The sequence below is a fragment of the Oncorhynchus keta genome, chromosome 13 (genome assembly GCF_023373465.1).
Source record: "Oncorhynchus keta strain PuntledgeMale-10-30-2019 chromosome 13, Oket_V2, whole genome shotgun sequence".
Taxonomy (NCBI): Eukaryota; Metazoa; Chordata; class Actinopteri; order Salmoniformes; family Salmonidae; genus Oncorhynchus; species Oncorhynchus keta.
This window is the reverse complement of record NC_068433.1, coordinates 36,713,004-36,723,138: the sequence shown is the minus strand read 5'-3', so window position 1 is coordinate 36,723,138 and position 10,135 is coordinate 36,713,004. Positions and strand designations below refer to the sequence as shown.

The 10,135-nt window shown below is 43.3% G+C and overlaps 1 protein-coding gene across 1 annotated transcript in view; it reads left to right on the top strand.

Annotated features, from left to right (window-relative positions):
• The first annotated feature begins 646 nt into the window (after nt 1–646).
• LOC118392253 (chemokine-like protein TAFA-5) overlaps nt 647–10,135 on the top strand; it is a 178,561-nt gene continuing 169,072 nt past the window's right edge. The window contains exon 1 of the mRNA XM_035784042.2: nt 647–1,280. Coding sequence (XP_035639935.1) covers nt 1,169–1,280 — 112 coding nt within the window. The 5' untranslated portion in view covers nt 647–1,168. The remainder of the gene's footprint in view (nt 1,281–10,135) is intronic.

Here is a 10,135-nt window from a genome sequence, read left to right as displayed (position 1 = left end):
TAGCAAAGGGATGCTGAACTTCGAGTTAGGGCAGGTTTAGACACAGTCGCTATGGGATTCCTTTCCAATAAATGATGTTTACTATCAATCAACTAACGTCCTCTGACATTCTTAATATGTTTATGCACTATAGGACATAAACTATGTTCAGCACAAATAAAAAAATAATGTTGTGTTTGTGTGTGTGTGATTTTGTTTATTTCCAGGAAATGCGCTGACAGATATAGCCAGTACTCTCGCCAAAAAATCAACACACACACACACACACACACGCCACCTGTGAGCATCCCAGTATGAGAGTTTAGGGAGGGCTGCTTGCTGTATGTCCTGCACATACAGCAATAATCACATTATTAGATGTTTATGGGTACAGATGTCAGACGTATTTGTATTATTATTATTTTATTCCAGTGATATAATTTACATTCTAGTCTCACAATTATTTTGAGGGAATTTACGATGCATCCTGCGGTCACTCTCTCCTTCTCTCACTCTCTCTCGTTATTTCTCTCTCCCTCCTCCGTTTTATTCTACCGGTATAGAATAACCGTGCGCATGATGGTGATCTTGATCATCTGCTAGTTTGGGTTTAAGAACAGTCGATAGTGAGTCGAGATCTCCAATGACTTTCTTTCTAGGGTAGATCCCATATACTATTCTTTATCAGATTTAAATGGACATTGTTGATGAACTACATATTTTCAGTGTGTCTTTACCTGGGAGCCTAAACGATTCACACATCCTCTACCACAGTTGAATTAGAGGAGCTTTACGACGTTGCGGTACAAATGATTGCATCTTTCACCCCTTTAAAGCATATTGGAGATCATACTGCGATTTCAGGATTTTCTCCTGAACTAGCCTATTACTTCTACCAATATCACAAAGAAGTAGGTTATTTTTGGAATAAGGAACATTAAACATTTAATTGCAACATATGCAAATTCCCAAACGTGTCAAGACAGCTTTTTTCATCAACTATGAACCTCAAGAAGATGCAGCTTTTTTTACACACCGGCTGCATAGCCATATGACAGCTTTTGCAATGAGAGGTTCGTTCTCAACATGTTTTTTCCACGGATTACATGTGGAGAGAGGCGCTTCGTGAGAGGAAGACCTTGCTGGTGAAATTACTTTAGATTTTTGTGAGAGGATTTCCCTTTGTTCAATGGCTCCGGCTTTAAGGTTGACTAAGCGGAAGGATGCCAGCCCCTGGCCAAGGATGTCTTCAACTTTCTGGACTGTAATACTGTTGACCAGTCTCCTAATCATCTACTGCGGTAATTCCTCTTTCTCTGACTCGTTTTCCCTGATCATATTGGTTCATATTTATAAAGTGCTGCGGCGGTAGACCATAGGGTGACCGTGGTGTCACTGTCTGCTGCTTTGACATGAACATTATGCGACAGCATTATCGGAAATCACTTCAAGGGTTATTGGTTTTGTCATTGCAGTCGAGCTAATATCGTTTCAAAAGTAAGCTATGGGATAACAGTTCTCATGCCAGAACGCGCCCTCGCACGTATGCACAATTACACACACACACGCGCGCGAGCACACACATTCACACGCACACACACACACACACACGAACACAACAAATAATTAGAGCAGCACACTCACTCTGTTGAATGCGTGGAATTGTAAAGTTGGCTGCTTACTTCATCATCGTGACCATCATTCTGTGGAAAGGACAGTCATGCATCAGCCACTGTTTGTGCAATTGGATCATTACTGTATTTCACCTGGTTGCAGTTGGATTGCACTGGACTGTGACAAACTCATTAGGGAGAAGCTTAATCATCATCAAATTTAAATGACGAAAATACCAAGTCTGATCATGAATTAAAAAAAAAATCTAATTTCGTATTTATTTGATCTAATCTTTATTTAGCCCACCCAGGTTAGTCTCATGGCTGGCCCTAACTCATCTGTGTATTTTGACCATGAAAATATAGCATGCCATTCCAAGTATTATTCACCTCCAGGGAACCAATCACCCAGTCTGAGTCACTCGAGAGAAATCTCCAGCTGGCACTATTGCGTTATGTGTGAAAACGTGTGGGAAAGGAAGCGTTCGTTGTGCATTTACTACGATAAGCCTATTACAAGCTAAGTTATTTTGTTAGCACTTAAGCTAATGACTAATATAATCATTCCGTTGTCTAGGGGCACATTTACCACAAAAATAGATCCCTCTTTTTCGCTACAATTTCATTTGACATTTTTGTCATTTAGCATACGCTCTTATCCAGAGCGAGTTACAGTAGTGAGTGCATACATTTTCGTACTGGGCCACCTTGGGAATTGACCCACAACCCTGGCATGTAAGAGCCATGCTCTACCAACTGAGCCACATGGGACTAATTTCCTCTCCTCTGCCAGGGTCTTAGATTCATTATAGGCTGCAGCAAAAGTCGAGGAGGGAATTGAATCTGCATTTATTTTCTTCTCTTTGGTCTTGAGAATGAACGGCCTGTGTCTTTCGATCACATAGAGACTGTGGCTGTTTAATCAGTGTTTCTCTGGATGTTTCGGGGGGGTGTAAAGTGTGTGTGCAAGTGTGTGTGTAGCAACTCTTCCTCAGTGGAAACATAATGTAGCAGGCTTAAAAGAAAAGCCTGAAACTAAATCCCCCACATTCTGGTTTTGAAGAGAAAAAAAAAAGTGTAAAGGGAGGTTCTCTTCTGCAATGTTGGCTGTTTGCTCTGGTCAGCAGTCTACAGAGCCATACTGATCTTCCCTACTGTTAAACATCCGTTTGTTTCTAACTTGATTTTACACTTGTTTCCTGTGTCCCTTTCCTTGACGATTTCTTCTTTGCCTCACTTTCTCCTCCCTGTCTCTTCCCTTTTGTCCTGACCTACATGTTTTTGTCAATTTCTTCCCTCCTGACTCGTCTTTTCCCCCATGGCCTGACTCCTTCCGCTGTCCCTTTCCTTGTCCTGGCTTGTTGTCCCTCTTGCCTGTCCTTGCACATTTCCTGTCCAGTCCTGTCTCTCTTGCCCCAGGCTGTCTCTCCTTTCTACTTTCGCCTGTCTCTCCTGCACTCTTCCCCCTATCCAAAATGGCTTCTGAAGCAGTGCCCTGACCTACTTGTGGTCTCTGACATGAATCTCAGAACCTGACTGGACTGGCTGACCAACGTATCGCATGCTTCTCTTCTGTGAGTCACAGAGCAGAGACATAGCCAGAGCTGATCCATGTTTGTTATGCTGAGACATAACTCTCCTCTTGGGCATGAGATGAAAGTATAGCCTGTGTGTGATTACAGCAGCTGGATGAGAGGGTTTGGACTAGAAATGATAACAAATGAGTGCAGGAAATGCCAAAATGTATGTAAATGCTGATTTTCTGTTGTTGTTGGAGTTGAATTGAACAGTATAAAACAATCCGAATGGAGGAAACCCCATTGAAATCACTTTTATTCTGTGTTGCCACCCTAGGGTCATGAACTACTCATGAAGCATATCTATAACTTTTGTTATTAAAAAACATAAAATACCGTCACACTGTCAGAAATTGTACGAATATAATGATATGATGTTTTAGTCATATCGCCCAGTCCACAGACATTATAAGCCCGCAGATAATCTACGTCAGGCAATGGCAGAGTTAAAATAAGGACAATCTAGCCCTATATAGCTTTGGAAAATAACCGGCAAAATGTTTTAAGGAGGTACTTGTTTTTGAAAATCCTGTTACTGAAGGCATATCTATCATCCGTAACTCCTTGTATAATCCCAATTGTATAATGTGTGGATATCTGTATAGAAACCACCTGAGGCAAACATTTGTCCAAACTGGCACCTATAACTCGGCTGTGGTAGACAGTGGTAGGCTACATGGAAGTGTCTCTTGCACGCCGTCTACCACAGCAGAGTTATAGGTGCTGGTTTGGAGAAAAGTTTCTATACAGATATCCACACATTATACATACCATATGGAAGGACAAGGATTTACAGATTATAGATATGCTTTCAGAGGATTCTTGGAAACAAATGCCCTCTAAAATATTTAGCCAATTATTTTCCAGGTTCCTCATTGTAGCCATCTAGCACGCCCATGCACGGTGTCCTACATAAGGCTAAAGAGGATCTAGTCTATGTTTTAATTAGCATATATTGCAGAGCAATGTCATCTGACTTTGTGTACTATTGACCATAAATACATGTTCAGAGTGACACCTATTTGCTCAAGCGTGTGACCGTAAGCGGCTGAGAGGAGAGAAATGGGAGGTCTGTGATTATGGCTGTGACTCATATGGTAACTGTCTCTCAAAATTAGCATCTCACTGTGAGATATGCACAGACACAGCTGAGAGGGAGAGGGAGATGGAGAGGGAGAGAGAGAGGGAGAGAGAGACACACAAGGCTGCACACTAGAATGACACTTCAGCCTAATTCACCAACAGCATGTCAAAGACTGGTGTTAGTTTATTCCCATGGATATCCTGATTTAGTTTCAAATATGTCCATAGCCTCTGATGATATTTATTGTTATTAAGTGAATTACACACAAATATGTTTAGTTATAGAGACAGTTTTATTCAGTGCACTGTAGCTCCCTCCTCTGGATGTGACTCGAGATGCGTTTGTTTTCCAGTGATATTATTATTACTCATTCATTGGCTCCGCTTGTTAGCTTTGAAGTGCTAACGATGAGGCCACAGAGATAAAAGAAACTGGCAATAACGCTAGCACAGTGCTAGTTAGAACCATAGGAATGTGTCTGACTGGGGTCCTCTGTTGGGTTACTACATGAATATCAGTCTGATGGCTGTGAACGTGCAAATTAGAACAAACGCTGGGCCATTAACATGCTGCACTGGGAGGTTAGGTCGGGATGTTGATGCTGCTGGATCATTATCACTGGATGTATTTGAATGGGAAAAGTGTGTTGGTGTGTGTGTGTGTGTGTGTGTGTGTGTTTGAGTGTGTGCACAGTGTTTTGTGTGGGAGTCTGTCTATAAGTAGGAGCTCAGGAGCATATTGTTTCTCAGGGTGCTTAGAGAGAGCAGAGAGGAAGAAGTTGGGTGAAGGGAAGGGAAGACTGTACACTTTGTCCCTTCCCCCCTGCTGTACCTCCCACCCTCAGTGTCAAATCCAGCAGTAGCAAATGAATCATGCCTGGTCCTGCTGTAACACCTGCTGCCAGCGATAGAACGAGAGCACCACCAACCCCTATAACACACCACTGTGAGTCACTACCGCCCCACACATCTTCAGTAGTCATTACAACCCACCACACATCCCCATTCATTTTAGACGCTCACTGACTCACACTCACATCCCCAGCATACACATCACTCACCCCAATCCTCAGCGTACACATCACTCACCTACATCCTCAGCATACACATCACTCACCCACATCCTCAGCATACACATCACTCACCCCAATCCTCAGCATACACATCACTCACCCACATCGTCAGCAGACACATCACTCACCCACATCCTCAGCATACACATCACTCACCCCAATCCTCAGCATACACATCACTCACCCACATCCTCAGCATACACATCACTCACCCACATCCTCAGCATACACATCACTCACCCCAATCCTCAGCATACACATCACTCACCCACATCCTCAGCATACACATCACTCACCGACATCCTCAGCATACACATCGCTCACCCACATCCTCAGCATACACATCACTCACCCACATCCTCAGCATATATATCACTCACCCCAATCCTCAGCATACACATCACTCACCCCAATCCTCAGCATACACATCACGCACCCACATCCTCAGCATACACATCACTCACCCACATCCTCAGCATACACATCACTCACCCACATCCTCAGCATACACATCACTCACCCACATCCTCAGCATACACATCACTCACCCACATCCTCAGCATACACATCACTCACCCACATCCTCAGAATACACATCACTCAACCCAATCCTCAGCATACACATCACTCACCCACATCCTCAGCATACACATCACTCACCCCAATCCTCAGCATACACATCACTCACCCACATCCTCAGCATACACATCACTCACCCACATCCTCAGCATACACATCACTCACCCCAATCCTCAGCATACACATCACTCACCCACATCCTCAGCATACACATCACTCACCCACATCCTCAGCATACACATCACTCACCCACATCCTCAGCATACACATCACTCACCCACATCCTCAGCATACACATCACTCACCCACATCCTCAGCATACACATCACTCACCCACATCCTCAGCATACACATCACTCACCCACATCCTCAGCATACACATCACTCACCCACATCCTCAGCATACACATCACTCACCCACATCCTCAGCATACACATCACTCACCCACATCCTCAGCATACACATCATTCACCCCAATCCTCAGCATACACATCACTCACCCACATCCTCAGCATACACATCACTCACCCCAATCCTCAGCATACACATCACTCACCCCAATCCTCAGCATACACATCACTCACCCACATCCTCAGTATACACATCACTCACCCAAATCCTCAGCATACACATCACTCACCCACATCCTCAGCATACACATCACGCACCCACATTCTCAGCATACACATCACTCACCCCAATCCTCAGCATACACATCACTCACCCACATCCTCAGCATACACATCACTCACCCCAATCCTCAGCATACACATCACTCACCCACATCCTCAGCATACACATCACTCACCCACATCCTCAGCATACACATCACTCACCCCAATCCTCAGCATACACATCACTCACCCACATCCTCTGCATACACATCACTCACCCACATCCTCAGCATACACATCACTCACCCCAATCCTCCGCATACACATCACTCACCCACATCCTCAGCATACACATCACTCACCCACATCCTCAGCATACACATCACTCACCCACATCCTCAGCATACACATCACTCACCCCAATCCTCAACATACACGTCACTCAGCACACTGCATACCCGGCTCACTCCAACACCAGCACACACACCCACAGATATCCCACTGTTTTAGATTAAGCATCGTCTAATGCTCTCTGTTCTGTTCGTTTATGTATATGTCTTAGTCTGCTCTACCTGAATCAATAACACTGTACTGGCCCTCCGACGCTGCATGGGGAACACAGCCTTCTGTAGCCTCAGTACTGTAGACTCAGCCCTCAGGGCATTCATGGAGAAAACCCAATAGGATATCATCTGTTAACCCAAGCCCCTGATACCTAGCCTGAGGAACTTCCCTGAGATGTCAATGTGTTTGAAATGTCTGCAGCAAGATGAAAAGGAACTGTCCTCAAAACCCAAGCAGTACTAGTAGGTAAACAAGCTTGCATTTGAATGTCTTCTTCTGGCATTGCCCGAAGGGCCTTTTTCTGGGTAAAGAAATTGAGCCACTGTCCACATGTACATCTATAACTATCAAACTTGTTGAAGTTTTCACCAAGAGAAAGGAAAAAGATAGAAAGACCACAATGGATCTCTGTGTCGAAAATAGAGCTACTTAAAAAAAATGTATGACCATGGGTATCATGTACAGTGGGGCAAAAAAGTATTTAGTCAGCCACCAATTGTGCAAGTTCTCCACTTAAAAAGATGAGAGAGGCCTGTAATTTTAATCATAGGTACACTTCAACTATGACAGACAAAATGAGGGAAAATAATCCAGAAAATCACATTGTAGGATTTTTAATGAATTAATTTGCAAATTATGGTGGAAAATAAGTATTTGGTCAATAACAAAAGTTTATCTCAAAACTTTGTTATATACCCTTTGTTGGCTATGACAGAGGTCAAATGTTTTCTGTAAGTCTTCACGAGGTTTTCACACACTGTTGCTGGTATTTTGGCCCATTCCTCCATCTAGATCTCCTCTAGAGCAGTGATGTTTTGGGGCTGTTACTGGGCAACACAGACTTTCAACTCCCTCCAAATATTTTCTATGGGGTTGAGATCTGGAGACTGGTTAGGCCACTCCAGGACCTTGAAATGCTTCTTACGAAGCCACTCCTTCGTTGCCCGGGCGGTGTGTTTGGGATCATTGTCATGCTGAAAGACCCAGCCACGTTTCATCTTCAATGCCCTTGCTGATGGAAGGAGGTTTTCACTCAAAATCTCACCATACATGGTACATTCTTTCCTTTACACGGATCAGTCGTCCTGGTCCCTTTGCAGAAAGACAGCCCCAAAGCATAATGTTTACACCCCCATGCTCCACAGTAGGTATGGTGTTCTTTGGATGCAACTCAGCATTCTTTGTCCTCCAAACACGACGAGTTGAGTTTTTACCAAAAAGTTGGTTTCATCTGACCATATGACATTCTGCCAATCTTCTTCTGGATCATCCAAATGCTCTCTAGCAAACTTCAGATGGCCCTGGACATGTACTGGCTTAAGCAGGGGGACACGTCTGGCACTGCAGGATTTGAGTCCCTGGCGGCGTAGTGTGTTACTGATGGTAGGCTTTGTTACTTTGGTCTCAGCTCTCTGCAGGTCATTCACTCGGTCCCCCCGTGTGGTTCTGGGATTTTTGCTCACCGTTCTTGTGATCATTTTGACCCCACGGGGTGAGATCTTGCGTGGAGCCCCAGATCGAGGGAGATTATCAGTGGTCTTGTATGTCTTCCATTTCCTAATAATTGCTCCCACAGTTGATTTCTTCAAACCAAGCTTCTTACCTATTGCAGATTTAGTCTTCCCAGCCTGGTGCAGGTCTACAATTTTGTGTCTGGTGTCCTTTGACAGCTCTTTGGTCTTGGCCATAGTAGAGTTTGGAGTGTGACTGTTTGAGGTTGTGGACAGGTGTCTTTAATACTGATAACAGGTTCAAACAGGTGCCATGAATACAGGTAACGAGTGGAGGACAAAGGAGCTTCTTAAAGAATAAGTTACAGGTCTGTGAGAGCCAGAAATCTTGCTTGTTTGTAGGTGACCAAATACTTATTTTCCATCATAATTTGCAAATAAATTAATTAAAAATCCTACAATGTGATTTTCTGGATTTTTTTTCTCATTTTGTCTGTCATAGTTGAAGTGTACCTATGATGAAAATTACAGGCCTCTCATCTTTTTAAGTGGGAGAACTTGCACAATTGGTGGCTGACTAAATATTTTTTTGCCCCACTGTAAATCCGGTCTTCTAGAGAAGTAATGATCCAGTTACGTTGGTCCAAGATAAAAGTCAAATCAAAAATCATTCAGAGACAATCTGCTATTCCAATACCTCACACCTGCTAACACCTAGGAAAAATAAAGTCGCACTATTCAATTACAAGCCCAGTGTCCCATCTTCCACATATCACCATCTTATTTATTGGCTCCATCTGTTCCAAACAATTCATTTTGGGAACACCCAGGAGAATAGCTTAATGAAATAAACCACCAGGACAATCCATCTCTGTCACCACCGTTGTTAATGTTTACAGAGACAAACACAAACCACAAACAAACAACAAACAATCAAACATAACAAATGGGAGGGGTTGAGGGTAGCTGAAGGATAGAAAAAAGACAACTAGTGTCAAATGTACCTTGTCTGAAAAATGTATGTAGTATGTATAAGCTGGAAGTACACTACTGATATTGATCAGAAATACAATGTAGACATTGTTAATGGTGACTATTGTAGCTGGAAACTGCAGATTGTTTTATGGAATATCTACATAGGTGTACAGAGTCTCATTATCAGCAACCATCACTTCTGTGTTCAAATGGCACGTTGTGTTAGCTAATACAAGTTTATAATTTTAAAAGTATAATTGATCACTAGAAAACCCTTTTGCAATTATGTTAGCACAGCTGAAAACTGTTGTCCTGATTAAAGAAGCAATAAAACGGACCTTCTTTAGACTAGTTGAGTATCTGGAGCATCAGCATTTGTGGGTTCAATTACAGGCTCAAAATGACCATAAACAAATAACTTTCTTCTGAAACTCGTTGTCAGTCTAGGCCGGCATCCCGGAGTCGCCTCTTCACTGTTGATGTTGAGACTGGTGTTTTGCGGGTACTATTTAATGAAGCTGCCAGTTGAGGAGCTGTGTAGACACTCTAATGTAATTCTTGCTCAGCTGTGCACCGGGGCCTCCAACTCCTCGTTCTATTCTGGTTAGAGCCAGTTTGCGCTGTTC